This window comes from Athene cunicularia (assembly GCF_003259725.1).
Source record: "Athene cunicularia isolate RWA chromosome Z unlocalized genomic scaffold, athCun1 chrZ_part1, whole genome shotgun sequence".
Classification (NCBI taxonomy): Eukaryota; Metazoa; Chordata; class Aves; order Strigiformes; family Strigidae; genus Athene; species Athene cunicularia.
Genome location: NW_020799142.1, coordinates 32,454,947 through 32,475,771, shown reverse-complemented (window position 1 = coordinate 32,475,771; position 20,825 = coordinate 32,454,947). Strand labels below are relative to the sequence as shown.

At 36.4% G+C, this 20,825-nt stretch overlaps 1 protein-coding gene across 1 annotated transcript in view; it reads right to left on the bottom strand.

Moving 5' to 3' along the window:
* Positions 1 to 19,676, bottom strand: part of CZH18orf25 (chromosome Z C18orf25 homolog) — a 28,788-nt gene extending 9,112 nt beyond the window's left edge. Inside the window, exons 1-2 of the mRNA XM_026865609.1 lie at positions 18,851 to 19,676; positions 440 to 622 (exon numbers count right to left, since the gene is read on the bottom strand). Coding sequence (XP_026721410.1) covers positions 440 to 622; positions 18,851 to 19,574 — 907 coding nt within the window. The 5' untranslated portion in view covers positions 19,575 to 19,676. The remainder of the gene's footprint in view (positions 1 to 439; positions 623 to 18,850) is intronic.
* Positions 19,677 to 20,825: the final 1,149 nt, after the last annotated feature.

Below are 20,825 nucleotides of genomic sequence, written 5' to 3'. Positions count from 1 at the left end.
TATTTTAAAGAAATAAATAGACAAACAAAAGAAACATACACGGACAACTACAATACTTAAAATGAGATTATGAATAGTTTAGTAGCTGGTGGCATGGGTTGTCATAATCAAGCATTCAGTAACAAGCTTGGCTCATTTTCATTTTTTAAAAAAACAACACCAAAACCGCAGACTTAAGTTCCACAAAGTAATTAGAGGGAAAAGAAGGAGAAACAATAATTAAGAAAATTAGTGTCAGAAAATACACTGCAGGAACCTTTGTCAATTTTTATCAGTTGTAATATGGAATAAATGTCAGACCTTTTTAACAATTTAACTGCAAAATCCACACAGGGAACTTTTAAAGTTGTATAAACTACAAAAATACTGAAAGCAAGAAAGGGAGAGACACCAACTAAGATACTGGAACAAACATTGGAGAAAGAGAATTTAAACAAACCTGTATCAGCACTCAGTTCATCTCGCAGCCCTCTGTTTCTCCAGGCAGATACTGAGTCTTGATTTCCTAAAGAATTACTGTGCTCTTGAACTACTGCAGCCGCCAACAGATTGTCCACATTTACCACCTCTGGGTCTGAATTTGTGTCTGATATATCATAATGAGCTACAACTGGAGGTCCATCTGCAGAAGGAGAGAAAAGCAACGTGGATTAGAAGTCAGCATACTGTAAAAGACACCTTTAAAAGTACAAATACTTTGTTTAAGGATTAATGCAATCTCCTACATGAAGTTCTTAAAAGAACTATAGTTGATATGAATTATTAAACCTCAGTTAATGAACAGTCTGAGACTACAGAGACATTTTAACCTTTGCATACACAGAAAACACAAATGTAGAGAAAAACACATTTATCAATGTATCGGTTGTATATTATATTTTACATTAACACATAAACATCTCCATATCCGACAATGTTACATTTACAGTCTTAAAATAATAAAACCTTCAGTTTAAAATAAAAAAGTTACAGGACATTTAATTTGGCAAGACAAGATATTTATCTAGAGGATTTTACAAAACTCAAGTAACAACTTATATTACCTTAGGGCTGATTGAACTACCTTAGGGCTCAGTGACAATAAAGTTAATGTTAGGCAACTTTCCTTTCATAACATTTATCTATAAAGGCAAGGGGAATTTTTCAAAATGGTAATGTTTTTTTGGGTTTGTTTTTTTTTTTAAGATCAAGAATAGCAAGAAACAAAACTATGTGCAATGATAAATATACTTTTAATTCAGTATGATTACCACATGAATTTTTGGCCACAAAAGTGAAGGAGGAAAGAGGGAGACAAAATTGCTTACATTGAGTCTGAAATCTATTCTTGAGGAATAACAAAAAGCTTTTTTTGGTCTATTTTGTTAGGATGGACTATTCTCTTTGTGAGGAATGAAAATCACTTATAATTGGAAAGCATGCTAGAAAACAGAAGATGCTCAGAAAAAAAAGTCAAATTCAAGACAAGGATTAATGTGGAAGCAAAGAGAAAATGGACAAGTACGTAATTCTGAAAGGATGCGTATTTTAATTCAAGTGCCTCATCTCAGCTACAGCTTATCGGCTTGAAGTGGATGAAATTAGCTGGACTTCCCACTCTTCAAATAGCAGAATAAAAACTTTCTTTGGCCCAAGACTTCATCCACAAAAGAGTATGAAATAGAAAACCAGAATGGGCCAAAGCTCAGCTCTTTTGCTACCACTCTTTAACTCCAAAGAAGTTCTGGCAGTTGAGTGTCTGCCAGAGTTTTCTGTTCTGGGTATGATACACAGAGGATGCAATTTGTATGGGATAATATAAAATAATCATAAACTAATAATGTGTGTAGGAAGATAGGACCTTCAGTTACAATACTATTAGAGAAATCTTTAAAAGTCACAAAGATTAACATGAAAAGAATTTTCAGGAAAGATTGGCTTGTTTTAGGAGTGTTAAGTGGCTGTTGAAGACGGAACACATGAACTAAAAGTTTCAAATTTAGTTCTCTGAAAAGCTGTTTCTACTGAGGCTTTTAGGGTGGTGGGGGTTTGGGTTTTTTTGGTTGTTTTGTTTTTTTGTTTTTTTGGTTTTTTTGTAACTTGGTCCCTGAAACATAATTCAATTTACTATTTTAAGAAACGCCTATTTTGTGATTAGCAACACACTTCACTAAAGAGTGACCATATTGCTTAAGTTGTAGTAAAGATCAGTTCTGCAACAAGTTATGAAGAAATTCACAAAATATTTCTGATCAGACCTGCCTCCAAAACAACAATTCATAAAACAGTGTTATATTACAAACTTAAAACAGACCCGACAAAAATAAATGGGTAGTTAAATGCCAATGTATTAAAGACCAACTGTTCGTAACATGAAACACTGATGATTATGACTGGAAGTTTGGAATAATGGAATACCAAGTTCAAAATTAAGCTGGCTGACGTTCAGTTAATTATTTGTGAAACCTGATTGTTAAATTACATGCAGAAGTTACAACTGGACTGAATCATGAGAGGCATGTCTTCTTTCAGTCTTATCATCAGAGTTCTGTGTGAATATATATAATGTGATCTATAAAAATAAACAGTTGAGTGCAGAAGATACGAGGGTCAAGTACAATATTGACTATTTGACCATTTTTTTCGATAGATTATCTAAAATTTCAGGAGCTATGTACTGTTCCTTCAGGTCTCTGTTTCTTTTGCTTCTCACTAGGAGCTCCAAAAGCAGAAGCGAAATTTGATTTTAGATAGACATGTCAACACAAGTAAAATTATATTTGGACAAAAGGCACCAATAGTCTCAAGTCAAAATTGTACCACTCCTACATGTATAATCATGCAAAAATGTATAATAAATGTATATACATGCAGAGTGATATTCTCATCACCTACCCATAGAAATAACTTGTGTGAAAGTCTTCATCAGTAGGAAATACAAGCATAAACTTGTTATCTGTAGCTCCACTCTTGTATCTTCCACACTTCCAAACAGCACACCTTATAACTTAGCTTAAATTTAGTATACATCAAACAGACAAAAATATTTTCAATATAATTTACATACTGTAATTATATTTGTCAGTGTAACAGCCACCAATTTAACAGTCTGGAAAAAACAAGCTGCCTATTTACAAAGCAATCACAGCAGAGATCTATTTTTGCTTTTCTCAGTCTTGCCTTTCAGGACCAGAGTTGGAAACGAAAGGCCCCCTGACATACCTATCACCCAAGAGAACAACGATGATGCTGCAACAAATCCTAGGATTCCCAGCATGTATAAAAGAAATAAGCAATAAATGTCTATGTGTGTTTAAAAAAAAAAAAAAAAAAAAAAACAAACAACAAGAAACGGACTGATAAATAAGTTGTAGACATCCACAACTAGATCAAAGTTGCAGTGAAGGCATATTAAAAATATCCTCTAAAAATCACCCACTTCCAAAAGCCTGTTTCCTTTTCAGTGCTACAAGGATGAGACAGGAGGGGTTAAATTTGGAAATAAATAATGCTTCTCTAGTCAACTACATGATCATCTGATGATGTGATGCAAAGTGAATGTGTGGTACCAAGAAATAAGGACAACTGGTTTCAGCTAGGAAATAAGTGAAAAAAATGCTTTCAGGCTGAAAAGGTAAAAGGATTAACTACAACCATAGTTGTAATTTATCATCTTTTCTTCACAATAGAGCTACTCCTCATAATTACTAGCAGGATTTCAAAACAGACACCAGAACAAACCATGGCAGAATCAAAATTTAACACAGCACAATTAGGAGGTTCCCTGGTCAGTAATTTAAACAACCTATTTAAGAAAAACTGCATCTTTTTAGAAGCCAAGGTAGCTGGAAGACTTACATTTCCCTGGTGGTAAGCTTTAATTCATTTCTAAAGCAATAAATGCTTGAAAAAGACAAGGCTGAAAAAGTTAATAAGTACCAGCAGCAAAATACAGCTGTTGACATTTAATGTTAACAGAGGGAGGGAAAGACTGCTCTTTTTTTTTTTTTTTCCAAAGAATTCAGAGGCAGAGGTCATCATGGGGACAGCACTTCCAAGTGCCCAATTCTTCCTTAATTTATTTACACAGCTCATCAAAACTAATTCCACTCCGGACAACTGAATCAGAAGCATCCCACATGCACAAAAATATGGGTCTGCATAAATCAACTTTCATTTTAAGCTTGCAATGTAGAAAATCCAGTAATTTCTTATCTGGTAGTCGCTCCCACTGTGCATTTCATAGAGCCACTTCTCACTCAGCGGTCTAAACAGTGTTGTAAGATTACACTCCTATTATCCTTTAGTTCATTATAATGGAGCACAAGTAAAAAGGGGGAATCAACCATAAAGTTTCAGCTGTAGGTTAAGAGCAGCGATCCTGCAAGAAGCACCGTACCTTTGCGCTCCAGAAGCTGTACAGCAGTATTTTGTCATAAGAAACAAAAGATAGTAGCTAGAAGAACGTGAATGGGGAATTTAGTCCTTATAAGTCATCACTTCTCTTTAGCTTTCTCCATTTAGGCACGTAGTGCCAAGTAAATTGCCTAAATTCCTGCCCACTATAGCCAGAGAGAGGAACTTGAGGGTCAAGTAATCTCATCCTGGAAATTGAAGCCTGAAGCATCATCATCTCCCCAGTAAACAGAAAGAGCTTAGACAACCACCTTAGACAAGGCACCTAACTTTTACACTGCTGAAGTTCAGCAAGGAGAATTCCAGCCTTAGGGATGGGATTTAAACCTCGTTATATTTTCTCTACAAGTAGTGAAAAAAGACTGAAATCTCCAGAGGACTGGACTGAATTCAATCCTGACTGAAATAATTTCAGAATTAAAAGCCTATTTTTGGTGATCTGAATTGCCCTCTGGAGTCATCAGTGTCTTCGCACTAAGGAGACATGGAGCCGTATGTAGGTGTGAGTATCACCCTAAGCTTTAAAACCCACAGAACAGGTAAAATAATAATGGCAATAATAATTACAGTACTTCATTCTTACGAAAAGCTTTCCGTTAGTGGATCTCAAAAGGGCTCTGAGGTGGTTATTAATCTCCTTTTGCCCATAAGGGAAACTGAGGCAAGCAGAGATCTGCAGCTTGCTCAAGGCTAACAAGCAGAGGAGCTCAGCTTTGCTGAAAACGACACTCCCCTCAAATTACTGAGCTATTTTTAACTGCTGAATTATTAAGTTTAAAGACAGTGTTTAGGAATGCTTTTGTGAACCATGCAAAAGCTAAAAAGGCAACACACACAAAGGCACCCAGGTAATGGCAAGCCCAAGAAGGCACAGCTTCTTCCAGCCTCGCCTCTGTATCTTCACTGTGAATGTAGGCACTGCTTTGCCTCAGTCTCAGTACTTCATTATAAACTGCATTTATTTTTATATAACAAAAGGGAACACTGAGACATTTTAAAATTAAAAAAAAAAAAAATTCTAACAATGCCCTAATTTACACTTGACACTTAAATTGAAGAGATAACTAGATTTACTTTGAGAAGAAGTAATACATAGAATGGACTTTAATACCTATACAGATTTTTAAGATCGGATGATTGAAGTAATTTCAGTGATTGAAGTAACTGAAGATCAGTGATTAAAGTAATTTAAGATCAGTGATTGAAGTAATAACATTTTGTGTGCCAAAAACTAGAAGATTCATCTTACGTGACTTGCCACAGTAGTTTTACAGTAGACACATCAGTAACTTTGATCCAAACAGAAAGGTTTCATATACAAGACTACAGGCTGAGGTGACAATTCTTTTGTTTTAGATAAACAATACAAAACTGATATTACTTAAAACATGATCCAGAGCTACAGTTTTGTAAAGTATGTTAAGTTCAAATGGCAAACCATCTGAACCCTAAAACAATTCCCAAAGAGGAGCGGGGGGGGGCGGGGGATATCTGTCCTCTTTTATGTTGTTTTATCAACATGAAACGCTTCATTACCATTTTTGTTTATTTATTTATTCCAGGTTACAGTAGTTACATTTTAAAATTTACAGGGTTAGGCAAAGAATACATTGTAAATACAATAATAAACAATAGTAGTAGTATAACAACATTCTCTCTAAAATCATAAAGTGAAAAGTTATCAATGAATCCATTTTCTTCACATTTTCCTTCATTTCACACAGTAAAGCTTTTGCGTTTGGTTTTTTTAACCATAATAATAAAGTAATAAAATCAAGCAAAGATGATCAAATAAGTATCTGTTCTCAAACTAGATCTTTTTAAATATATCACATCAAAAGAGACCTCAAAAATTCAAGTCTTGCTGATCAACATTCACTCTTTCAGGCATTTTGATGACTAGATGGAAAATACCTTGGATTTGTGTTACCAAATTATATTTAAAGACATAATAAAGTCTTTTTCTTATGTATTAAGCAAAGGCACATGGAACATGGCTGTGTCTTGAAAATATCAGGAAGTGGTGTGTACTTTGTATCTCATGATAGGATTTATTTTCCCTGATGCTACCTAATGATTCATTAATTATGGAAGCAGAGATATTAGCCAGATCTCTTCCCCAGTTCTACTTGCAAAAACGTTCCACAGGAGGGTTTTGGAAACCATCACACCCTATTCTTACATAGCTATGACAGTTTAAAAAAAAACCAAAACTGTCTATGTAAATACAATTCACATTAGAAAAAGGCAGGAAAACATGCACACACACACACACCCCCATATATGCCCCTCTGGAAAACATCCCATTTTTACAAGTAAAAGCTGTATCTTCCCATGGAAGGACTGATACAGCCTTGATGCAAAACTTTTGATGGTCCAGACCAACCCCCTCCTCAATCAGTCTTTAAGATATAACAGAGCACTTGAAATTGCTTCTAACTTAATAGGCTGATTTCCCATGTGCCTTCATTTTCCTGGTCTAACACTATGAAAATAATAAAATTTGTGAGAAAGACCAGTTTCCAGCTTCCTGTTTTCCAAGGTACTGTCCATCCTTATCATTCAGCCTGAGGATTTTAGCTTCTACAGTACAAATTACAAAGCGCATTTGTTCTAATGCTTCCAAATGTAACTGCAGTGGTCACAGGGCAGACCTTGACTATTTCCAAGACATCTGCTCAACTAGTCTGATTTACACACACTCATCAGGCAAAGGCTCCCCTTGAAGTCAGCTGAAGGATTCTCTGACCAAAAACTGCAGAAAAAGTTCAATTTTAAATGAGATTAAATGCTAGCCCCACTGAAATTAGTAGAAATTTTCTACTGGTTTTAATAGGGCTAGAATTTGATTTCTTAATGCCCTTTCAATGGTTCTCTTTTTTTAAAAAAAAAAAAAAAAAGATTTACAGTATGCGGATACAGGAAGAGACAAAAATATATTAACAAGAGAAATCAGTGATAATAAATATGTTTCAATTTGTAAAAATAACTGCCAAATATAAACCCATTTCATTGAATTTTTGTCCTCCAGTCTTAACTCTAGCAGCTCAGATAAAATAACCTAACAATCCTGCAAAAACACTAAAAGACACTCTGAACTTAAAAAAATAGAGATGTGTATTTCTGCCTGAATTATTTTGTCCTAATACTGTTAAAAATAACACTGAAGAGCAGTATTTCTGAAAGCTTTTAAGATTTTTTTTACTATCTTTTTTCCCATGCTTTTGAAATAGAAACACTGAATAGTTTCGCTATCTTTACTTGGACTTATTTTATGTTGGGTATTACTTTGGGGTTTTTTTCCTAAATAAAGCCTGATATATCAGATGTTTTGTCAGAAGCATTTGAAGCAAAACCCCAAACCCTCAGATAAAACAATTGTGTGAAGGGTGGAATTTCCTAGAGACCTTCCTTAACAAACCCCACTCAAGGGAGGGAAGCAGCATAAGTGCCTGGGAAGGAACCTGCAGCCAAGCCTGCAAAAACACTGCACACTAAACCCTGGACTTTCAAGGAAATATGGTCCAGTTCTAGGAGCAGATCCTCTAATTTTTCATTTACTGAACTGCCAGTTTGACATTTAGTGACACTTAAATTGAGCCTTTCTATAAAGACTTTTTTTTTTTGCATTTGCAAAAAAATGCTAACAACGTAGCTATGTTTCACCTGCTACTAAATTCCAACTCTGCAGTCATACAGTGTTCAATTACTCCCATGCAAACAGTTGCCACATTCAAAACATAGAATTTAATATTAAAATGGCAATATAGAAACATGAATAAGCCAGTTGGGTTTAAATTGGCACCGTCTTCCCTGGACTTACACCAGTCTACACCAGCTAATTTGACTTGATGCATTTAACTCTTTCAAGATCGAAAAATAAATAAAATTTAAAGAAACTAGAATGTTTCTCTACTCCATTCTGAAGTATAAAACCTAGGGCAATTAGAGAAACTCTAAATTATCATCTGCGATTCTCTACCTCTGTGCAAAACTCTTACCGATTTCTCCTCTACTTGTTAAATTCGGTGGTTTTGAATAATTTGCTGAGATGTGAGCATAAACACACATTCAAAATGTAACTCTCGAGCTGGAAAGTAGAAGAGTTGCTTTCTGATAATCTTAAAATAATCTTAAGGCCAGACTGCTTTAATGAAATACGGAATGCAATTTATGTTAAAATTTCAGCTGAAGAAATTTTAACTCCCTGAAAGTTTCTAGTCAATGCCCTTGGAACATAAGAGCTTATAATGGAAACCATGACAAAATCAACTGCAGCCATATTATACAGCAAAAATATTTCCAGGAGAAAAAAAAAAGCCCACCTGAAATTACGTATTATGAATCTGTTTTCTAAAAGAGATGCCAAAGGCTGCATTTAAAATACAGTCTCATCACTAGCATTGGCATCTGAAAGCTGGTTTATTTAGTGCTCTGCATCTTTCAAATTCACAGTACAAAGCATCGAAGAGAGATGCTCCTATTTAATTGCACAGCCTGCCAAATCCTTCATCAGGCAGGTTATACTGCACCTGAACAGAAAAATGGGGTCCTCCCTCAGTTCCCAGAAGGAGAAACATCCTTCTTCACATGGAAAACAAACTAATGGACCAGATATTCATACATCAGTGCACACTTTTCATTTCAAAGGAGCTGATTTATGACAGCTGAAGTTCTGACTGCAGTTTTGAGGCAAGTGAAAAGAGCAAACAAAATAGTATTAACTATTGACAACCATTGCTCTTGCACAGGTATTCTTAGCACTAGGTAGCTTTTGTGGGGAAATTAAGTTAAAATTGTATCGAACATGAGGTATTCCTTCAGTCTTCTGGATGCCTTGGAACAATTTTATTGTAGAAAGTACAGCTTTAAAGTCTGTGTAAGTCTGTATCCTCAACTGCTGTAATCCTCTTCTTGTTTCACATCGCTACTTGCGTTGAAAACTCCAATTAACATAAAGGGATATAAATGTTTGACAGGTCTATATTTTTGCCTACATTAACCAAATCTAATTTTTTATCTATCAATATGCTAGACTATTTCAATGTATGTTTTGTTGGGGTTTTTTTAAAGATTACCTAACCAAGACATTGAAATTTTGCAGAATTTCACTGGCTACATCCCTAATAAAGTTATCCTTTTATGAGCTAAGTATATAAAAGTGTTTCAGTCTGACAGATACTGATCCCCTTACACAATTTGTTTTGAAATACCTAATTGCTCCATATACACTATTTTATAAAAAAAAGTTAAGGGCATGCTTACAGACATACTGAGTTAAGTCAAAGAAACCAGTCACTGCAAAAAGCTGCTTCTGCATGCGCAGGAAGACTTGTAAAGTTGTCATGCTTTAAAATATGCTGCTCTTATCATCATCATCATAAAGGTATATATATAATTATATATATATAAAATCTATGAACACCAGAAGGATCGGATTTTTTTTTTCCTTAAAATATCAGCAAATAATCTCCCCCAAAGGATCTTAAATTTTAAACAGACCAGGACAAGTTTATTAAATTGCAATCAAACATAGACTAACTTGTTTAACTTTTACCTACAGTTAAGTTAAAAATGCACACAATGTCAGACAAGGGAGTTATCTTACAAGTTCATATCAAAATCTCTGTATCAAAATTATGCATGAAGGTGATCTGTAAAGAATTTATTCCAGTACTTAAAAATTATCCCCTGCATAGTCTTTCAAACAGTTACTCTGAAAATAACACAGCTCTCTAACCTATTTTTTTTTAAATGAAGGCATCATGTACTTCAAAAAAAAAGTAAGTCTGGGCCAAGAATAATGTTAGAACACCAGTGTTAGCATTATGCTGGTAACAAAAAGCAGTTCCTATGTTTCTGTTACAGGTTTGATTCAAATCCCCATATAAGTTGATGGAAAAACTCCCACTGACTTCAGGGAGGAAAAAAAAAAAAAGACACCTACAGAATTCTGATACACTGGTTACTTCCAACAGGAAGAAAAGGAATTACACTAAATTATAAAAAAAAAGTGACTGTTGTTTAAAAAGCAAAATCACAGACCTGAAGGAGAACTACAGTGTTCTCTCTACTTAAATTATGTCTATGCAAAGACATTCAATTTCCATTATTAAAATTTTGATTTAATTTGCATTATAAACTTTTAGCAACTTCTAACTGATGATAAATACACATTTTTGGTAGCTACAGAGAAGTTACTTCACATGAAGAAAGGCCTTAATGGAGAGGTGACCAAAAAATCCCTGTGTGTAGTGATAATAAATAGAGATTTCTAATATATAGTTTAAATTAATCCTATTTTAAACATCACAGTTTCAAGCCTGCCTACTGAGGATAACTATCAGTATAAAAAAATTCAGACAATAGCAAGTTATTGTATTATTTAAATGAAACTAATGGTCTGGCATTCCCCATCACAAGTAGATAATGATTTCAGTGGCATTCAAACACGGTTCAGAAGAAGCTCTTGCTGTCTGACCCAGACCAGCAACCCATAACTTCAGACCACCACGGTGTTTACTCATCTGACTGTCGAGCCTTTGAATTCCTGTGCCAAGGCTCAATCCATCCACCGATGGCTGCTTATCTTAGGACTGACACGACTATTTTATTCCAGCATGAAGGATGCAGTTTGATTGTATATACAGAAGGAAGCAGCAGCGCTTTGTGTGCCCAGGTCATGCATGCACACGCAGTTGGGTGTGATTCATCTCGCCTAACTTTAGCCAAAAGTTTTCAGTTCTAAACTGTTTATAAAGGAGGTTTAGGCAACTAATGGAAGACAAAGACACTGACAGGAGGAATCCTCTGTAGGTGTTTCTCTGTTCCCATTGACTCAGGAGATCCCTAGAACAGTAAACTAGATACCTAAAATTAGAGGAGATGATTTCCACCCAAACCAAGCACATATATATATAAAAATATGTATACATGTGTGTATTTGTGCACACAATATAAAACAGCTGCTTCCGTAAATATGCCCTGTGCAACACAGCAGTGACATTAATAAAAACTCTGGACAGAAAATGAACTACTAAATGGGAGACAAAAAAATAATCTGTTGTGCACATTTTTTATGTATAGCTAAATCTTCAAGGTAAGCTTACTTACTACTTCTGCCTAATAAGGAAGAAGAAAAAAAAAACCTTGTGTGACATGGTCAAGTTGCAAAACTTGGGAGTAAACAGACAATTAAGGAAATGTTATGGGTCTGTATATAGTCTGGTTCTCTAGGGTACTTTACATCTTTAAATATAAAACTTATTTCCTTATATAAATGTTTTAACATGCAAAAAGAGCATTTGGATGAATACTCTGAATGCTCCTATTGTAGCAAACACGGCTCTACTGATTTTGGGGTACCTAAAGAAGAATTCTAAGTTATATTTTCCCATGTTTGGTGATGAAAGCTTAGGGTAGTTTCCCCCTGCACACCTTTAAGGGTGTTGGTATGTGTGTGCTGGCACATGCATGTGGGTATGCTGTGCAGTTTTTTAAACTACGTATATATTCTCTATAAATTAAAAAAAATTATAACACGGTAATAAAATCTAAAAGAGGAAAACAAAACAAACATATACGAAGAGAAAAGCAAACCTTGTTTTTAGCATAATCCAAAGTAACATCAAGATTGCAAAGACCGGATTTAAGTTTATGATTGATTCAGATCAGGCTCTGCAATATTCCCATTCTCTGGAAAGCTGGGTGGAAAATTGTTATTAAAAGTCGCTGGAAACTCTAGTGTAGCATCGACATTTTGATAGCCCATGTAAGAATTAAACGACTGCTGTGGAAGTACTTGGCTATCAGGCATCTGTATGAAAGCCCCTGACTGTGTGGTTGGGGGAATTCTTTGGCCAACTAGTTGAATTTTAGGTTCCCTGGGCTCCAGTTGTTGCTTGCTTTCTTCATCCGTGTCAAGACGGGTTAGCTTTTCTATCCACATGCGAAATTTCTCCTCTGTCTGCCTCTGCATCTCGGCAAAGCAGTTCATGGCCTCTTCCAGGACATTGCCTATGCAGTTCCTATCCCACACGGTGCCCCTGTCAAGCAATCCTGGAATTTCCCTGGTCGCTCCTCCAGATCCCCCAGCACGACTGAAGCCAGCTTTAAAGACATTGAGGCCATTTGATAAGACATCATTAAGTAAAAACATAATATTGTTTATTAAGGCATGTTAACTCAGGAAAACAACTTTTCTAACTGTGTCCTTTGGATATGAAAATGGGGGAGGAATTAGCAAATAGTAACCAACATCATTACTGTCAAAAAACACCCATTTTTCACTCACTGAGGTTATAATAGAAATTTTGGCTTCAAAATTATTTTTATTCTAGAATTCTCAGACAATTCTGTCACAAAGGTCTTTTTTTTATAAATAAACAAAATTAGTCCAATTCCCTTGCAGTTTGTTTTGAACTCAACTGAAAGTGTCAAAAATATTATACAATAACGTGTTTAATTCTGTTAAACTGCAATCCAGAATACTATTGTTTAACCAATAAACCTGAATAATTATGCGTATTTTACTAACATACTTGAACCCTTTTATAATGGACTGTTAAGCACAGACAAAAATTGTACACAAGGTAACAGAGGTAAAGGCTGATATAGTGATTCCAGCATCTAAAGTACCAAGCCCAAATCTCTTGGTCTAATTCTGGAAAACAAGCTAAACACCAATGAATACACAGCACAAACACACAAAGGTGAAAAGATACGTGAATGCTGTGCTACTACATGAGGTGAAAGCAACCTCTTTAGGTCTGATGGACACAGATACATCACAGGCTAATCCACACAACACGGAGAAGCGACCGACCTCACACCAACTAGAAGCCTGCCCTCCATCGCATGAGCTGCCGGCTGTGCAGCGTTTCAGGCATTAATGCTAGCCAAGGCAGAAAACAGATAGGGCACAGCTGGAAGGAAATCGTCGTCCTTCCTTCTGTCCATCAAAAAGATGGCTAAAATGACTGACTTTGGGATTATCAGGAAGAACTTTAGCAGCAAGAAGGCCATCCTCATTACCTTACTCCACATATCAATAAGAAAAGGCAGCGGTATCTATATTTTTAAGTCTAGAGTTCAGCCAGGAATCCTGCAGGAAGCAGTAAAAGCCCAAGAAAACAAGGCTCTGTACCTGTTTTGAGGAATAATAAACAATGGGTGCACGCCCCCCCAACACACAAGCCTTACTTAAGGTAATTTCAAAACAAGACAAGCATCACACTAAACTACACAAAGCAGCTACAGAACCTGACAATTTAATATGTAAGCACGAAACTTGTGGGATCCTCTAGCTTAAGAATAGCAAATACCCTAAGAGTGAGTGAAATCATTGCACAACCTAAGCAAATTTTTACTAATAAAAACATAAGGCACTAAATCCTTATTGGGATTTCATTCTGTACATGAAATTACAGTATTACTTAAGCAATACATTGGTTTTAGGAGCTATTTAAATGAGGTATACATAAGTCCTTCAGTAGCAGCTAAGCAAAATCTATTATTCTCTTATTTACAAGCAGTAGCAATGCTACCCAGTGAGGGCCAAAAACCTTCAATTAAACCCCCCATTTTTTAAGTTCTCTCTCCCATCTGTGTACCTACCAGACAGGCTGGAAATTCAGCATTCCAGTCCTCTGCTCAAAAATAAGTTACTTTATAGCAACTAATTTGCATCCCTCCAACCACATTTTAACTAAAAGTAATTAGTAAAGTGGTACCTTTCTCCTAAAATGTGGTTCCTTTTGTATATTCAGTGTCTTTTTTCCTCCCTGAAAAAAGCACTCCTGCTGTTCTTATACTCCTAGTGCTGAACATCCAATACAATTCCGTTTATTCATCTTTAGTCAGGGATCTCATCCCAAGGTCACGTAACTAAACGGCAGTCTTCCTGACTTCCACAGGCTTATGATCAGACACCTTTAAGTAACGTTGAGTAAGTTTTAATTGCAATTGAAATAAAAACTATTGATGGCGATTTGGGAGACAATCTAGCTAGGCTTTTAAAGTTATGAATGAACTAGCATTGCCAAAGTTGTGAAAACGGTATTGCAAACCAAAGAGACTATGTATTGAAATATATATTACCCTGCAATACTATTTTTAAAAGGCATAATTCACAGTATATTTACAATTTACATAGCAGCAAATTAATGTTTCAAATGCTTCCCTTGCAGTTCTTATAACAAGCCTTAGTCAATCTTTACTGGCAGCCTTCAGTTTAAAAAAAAAAAAATCTAAAAATGCATTTTTGTTATAATAAAATTGCTAGCATTTATCTAATTGGTTCTTTTACCATCCTCAAACTTACAGCTCTATAGTTTTTGAAGTTACACTAAGTTAGAAGGCAAAGAAATCTGCAGTCACAAAGGCATCAGAATCCAAGACTTGTATCTTATTTTCAAGACAATACCTCCTGCAGAAAAGAACCTAAGAAATTCCCCAGTGCTGTCACTTTATGGGATCTATTAAGTACTATTCAAATAATGACCAAATCTGAAGGTATTTACTTTAGGAAATTTGATGACCTAACAATTTAAGAAGACCTGTCACATCTTCCTTCTAATTCTCAACAGTGGATTCCTCTGTGGTGTTGTGCTACCCAACACTTCCAAATGAGTATCCTTCTGCAAATCACTCTTAAAATATTTTTTTCTCCCTGTTCGTAAATGATCGTCATTTTGAGTTACTTCAACCAAATTCACCCCTTGCAAGATGCTTCATCTGAGGTCTACGGACAATTCTTAGGAGGAAGTAATGTGGCTGAGAGTCCCTTACACACACTGTGCTCCTCTCTTTGGGTTTCTGCATACTCAAACTTTTTAACAGATTGTTTTTTTAAGCCTAAAGCATTTGTCACCCCTATTTCAATTCCAATTTTTTTGATTTGTAAAAAAGCATAATGGTGGTGAAATGCCAATACTGTCAAATCTGAATTTTTAAAAACCCCTTCCTTCTCCCAAAGTCACAGAAACAAATATTGATTCCCAGACTTGCTCTCATGCCAATTTCATTCAGAGTTAATTTGCACATTCAAATTTGAAATTGTATAAAGGAAAAACCTTCAACAGCAGCAGGTCTAGCAGAACCTATTTCAGGACTCAAAGATCATCCACTTACACCATGAATGCTGTCTGGTGTTTGTTTAAGAATGGTAAAATCCTAAATGCCAACAGAGAAGCTCAATCACTGAAAGATAAGAAATTATTCCTCATCTGCAATAATTCAAAAGCAATGGTATTCCCTGAATTAAAGAGCCCAAGATGATGACTACTCAGGTCAGTGAAAAGATTCTCAGTAGCATCCATGAAGTTTAGATGAATCTGTACTTTCAGGTGTAAATTAACACCATATAATGCGTTCAGAATAACATATATTGTGCTTAGCTCCTGCTGAGCTCACAACAGTTTTACTGAAGTATCAGCAGTAAGATCTCAACTCTTTACTTTTCAATCTTTCTTGAGAAGAAAAACAAGCCTGCCAGTATTTTAATCCACGATACATTTGAGTTCAGCAGAGAACTGGCTCTCTACTGCACAACTGCTTGGTTCATAACTTCATGGCATTATTATGTATTTCACTGAACATTTCCCCTACCTTTCTCATTTAGCCAAACATATTTCAGAGCCAGTGATGTGGATGGTTTGAAAAAAATAACGGCACTATTAAAATGGAAGAGGTTTAGTCAAACTTAAAAGACTACTGTATTCTCAAATGTGGCACTTTAATTATTCAGACCACAGAAGCGAACTGTCTTCTGTAACGCTACCTGTGTCAATGGAAGGTTAAGAGCCAGAGTATGTATATATAACCTTCATACATGAAAGCCACATTAACTGTCACTAAAAATTTTAGAGCATCTCTGTTGGCAAAGCTATTTTTCAGAAAACAGACATTTGAAAATCAGTCCAAATAACAAGTTATGTTGAGACAATAACCAACACTACAGCTGAAGTGTCCAAATACAGGAAGGCTAAGGGGAACAAAGACTGTCTATAAAGCTCTTCTGCATCAACGTGTACAGACTCTTTTCAAAAGTAAAGGCAAAAGTTTTTTCGTGCTTACGTCCTTCTGACAGGTGCACTATAGTTTCTTGACACTCAAGTTCAAGTGTCAAGTTAAACTTCTTAGCTTTTGACTGTGTCCACAGGACACTCATAGACTGAATTTCCAGTAATGCTCTTTGATACCCTGTATTATTTTCTAACTATGTGTTCATTCCCTATATTTTGAGGATATTCACAGTGTAATGCTAAGTGCACTAAAATGGCTTTCTAGTCCAAAAAAAAAAAAAAGAATTAAGTGAAGCACTTTGCCAGTTCCAAGAAGAGGGACCGCAGATGGCATGTGAACCTACCACTGCGACAGAGAGCTGGGAGTCCTACTCAGACTCCCAGCTCCATTGCATCTGTTAAGACCACAACGTCTCATTAACACACAAAGAGCACAGGATGAATTTTTGGCCAGCTTTGTCCTTATCTCTGTAGAGAGTATTTTTCTCTTGTACTTGGAGACTGCTCTCCACAAACCAAAGCCGTTTCTATTTAAAGGAAAACCACAATGAGGCAGGTACACGTTGTACCTAGTTCCAAAAGGACAGCTCACGAGTTTTAATGTCTTAAATGTAATTTAGTATCAAGCACATGATAGGGGCTATGAAATAAGAATAAAGGTCATTGTTCCTCAAGATGGTTTTTGCACTCCCACATCTTGCATCGCAGGTAAAACTGGGCCCTGGTGTAATCATGACTATATCATCAAGTTGTTTTGTGCACTGCAATGGGAACATTTCACTGCAATTACCTAACAGGTAAGACTAAGAGCTCAAATACAGAAGAGTCTAGTGACACAGAAAAAGTACCCTAGCGTGGTTTCAGGTCTCTGCATTGGAAGTCAGAAATCTAAGCAGATCTGAAAATACCATGTAGTGGCTTTCTGGGTCACAAGGTACTTTTATGACTTAAATAAAGAATATAACCTGGGATATTTATTATGTGTGTTCTGGGTTTTTTGGGGGGTGGGGAGGAACCGGTCCCAAAACCAAATGAAATAGTCTTCTCTGACAGGCTTTAAATAAGGCTTTAATTGCCCATCAAAATGTAAATATAGTAAATAAACAGGCACAAAACTATGAAAGCCAGAAGTCTGACTACTAAATCGGTAAAAATAATTTTAGGTCTCTATTAAAAGTTTACTGCTCAAGAATTATAGGAGGACTATGCCTCTCCCAGACTTTCTAATAATAATAATAAACATGAACCTTCTTTGTGCAACCTGCTTCCTAGCAGTATGTGGGAAAAATGCTAGTTCTCATGGTGACAAAATCACTCACCATAATCAAATAAATTAAAACAGTTATTTGTAAAATCTGTTGCAAATATTTTAATTAATTCATCTAGCAAACATCAGTTAAGCAACTTAAGACTAATTATTGCAGTTTTCCTTTAAATATTCCTGTCCTACGTAAACTGATATTTATCTCCAAAAAAACCAAACTTCTAGCACAAGAGGCAAAAAGGCATGTAACCCAGTAATAATTGGCAAGCCAAAAAGTTTATTTTTATGTGATTTTATTTTTGACAGATTGCCATATGATGACGGTTCTATGGTATAATATGCTGCAAGAATAATTCACACAAAATCCTGTCCACGGCACTTGGGCTAATAAAATAACAAAGGCTCAGCAGACAAGAAACTTAAGAATTCATCTTTCTTTTGCTCGTAAAATCATGAGAAGGCCCTTATAATTTGCTGCCTCCAATCTCAACACAGATGTGTCAGAAAATTAAAAGTATAAAAATTATGGGTCCTTTATGACATAGGAAATGGTAACAGCTTTGTCTAAAAAGTTGGAAATTTAGGTGTGGATATAGCTTGGGCACCTGCGTAAACAAATTCATATTTATGTCCTAAAATAGGTGACCAGCTGCAATCTGCAAGAATTTACAATAAGGCTAAGTAGGTTTGTCATGCACTGAAAGGTAGAGCTGAAAGCACAGCGAAAGTGCAATAATGAACACGGCCTTACTGTAACACAGGCAAGAGGTATGCCATGTTATTTCCAACACAGCTGCCAAGCTGTGGTCTTAAAGCAAAGCTGGCCAGTTAACAGTGTATTTAATAGATTATCACCATCTAATGGGATCTGACAGCACTGATAGGAGTTCATGTAGGCTTACAGAGGAAAAGATCTGAAAATTCCAGAATTCAAAGACAGTCCTTCCTCCAATTTACCATTCCTATGCTTTGTTGGTGTGCAAAAGTGCACTGAAACCTCAGAACAGATTTTTAAAATTTGCCCATGTCTTGTTAATATACTGCAGTCTTCAAATTTACAGAGCTGCAGTTCTCCTGGGTTTTCTCAAGTGTCACTCATTTAATTTAGCATGACAGCTGAGAAACGATGTCAGATGCGTTACAGTTCAGTTTAAAAAACATCCTCTACCTGGTATCTCTGCAGTGATTGTCTTGCTGCTCCCTGAAACCTCTTCATCATCATCTGATGAACTCGTGCTCGAGTCACACGTCAGGTCACTATCACTGGTACTGCTGTCCTGCAGCAGGTTGTACTTCTTGCGAGCAGCTGCCTCCCGTTTCTGTCTTAAGAGACGGATTCTTTCTTTGTGCTTTTGGCTTCGATGACCTTTTACCTTGGTAACTCGACCATTCTGCTTATCACTAGACTGTCGGTTTTTCTTGGCAGCCATTGTTGAAGTTTCACTTTCAGACCTGGATCGCCTGGATTTCCTCCCAACTGCAGCCCCAGACACTGCAGAAGGATCTCCCTCTACAGCAGCTTCAGCTTGGCAGGGCTCATTCTCTTCTGTGGAAGACAATGTATCTGAGTCAGCCAAATGCCCACTGGAAGAAGGGGAAAGCATGCAATGATTAGAAGAGTCACTCTCGTAAACTCGACCACCCGTTGGCTTATCACTCTCCGTAGATGCTAGCTGAGACTCCGAGGAGTCTCGCCTCAGTTCCATCAGCAAGCAAGGCATTGAAGAGAGCACCACAGAGTCTGCTGCAGCAGGCACGCTGTCCTTCTGAGCTTGTGTCTCGAGTTCTATAGGTCCATCTTCATCAGGAGCAGTCTCTTGCTTTTCAGAAGTCTTTGTCGGAACTTCTGAATCAATAAGTTCTTCTGCTTTTCCCACTGCCTCCATCTTCATTTCAGAACAGTGAGGTCCTCCCGGTCTCAAAGCATGGAGCACGCCGTCAGGAAGACTGGCTGAACAAGACAGACTGACTGGACTTCAGCAATACAGCAGCCTGCACAAGAACAGAACAGTAAGAATAATTTACCCACTTAACTCACTCAATCCTGCTCTTCACAGCACTACCTAAACAACTCATTGATTCCAATTACAGTGTGGTTCAGTATTGTATTGGTTTTCTTTATTTACTTCTTCCTAGAGAACTCATCCTGTTACACCAAACTTTTTTCCTTTTGCATACCATGAAAGATGGTATTGAAATCACACTGAATGTGATTCACCTCACAACAATAATCACAACAGATCAGAAAATAATATTTCTAAACTCTAACTATAGGAAATTCAAATCCATATATTATGAGCAACATATGCTAAACGTCTTTATCTGGAAGTTTAAATGTATTTTAATGAAGAATTTTAGCCCTTATGAATACTGCCAACCTGAAAATTCCCAGACTTGGTAGTCATCTACCTGGACAGACCAGAAAATAGTTGTTTCCATATCGATGGGAAAACTACTTTTAGTTGAACAAGACCTCAGCCTTATAAAATCCCAGTGTTTTTACGGCAATCTGCAAACTTACAGCACCAACGTGACATAAGAGAAAATCCAGTTACTTCAAGCAGAAACCGAGCAGCTGCTGAACATTATGAAGCAAGACTACAAACATCTTCCTTTTCCAGGGGAACCGCTCTGCCAGTAGATCTTACGTATGAAAGACATATTTACAAGTGCCATAAAGTGATACTAAATTGTCAGAGACACGACATCTACAGGCAACGTCTTTAGACGCATTAGCTATGTGTAATACAGATTTGTTCTCAGCAGAGAGCCACCACCACGCTGGTGAGTCATGTAAAGATTTTTTAGGAGTCTCTAATACACTATTCAAGTGCTCCTTGAGTGTCTTGATAGAAGCCTTGGTTGTATGAGAACCTACAGGCTGACCTACTTTCTCTCAAATCTGTGAGGAAAACAGCATCAATAGTACAGGCTGCAAGCAAGACACAGTATCCACCCACACCAGTATTCTACATTTTACTTCGAGTTATAATTTAATAAATTGCAATGCTTCAGTACAATACAAAACCCAAGCTATTTATCTGATTGATAACTTGCACGTTATCAACCCAAAAGTACCTGAAGCACCTTCAGGGAAATTTTGTTTTAGAGATCAATAAAATTATAATTTATCTTCATTATTC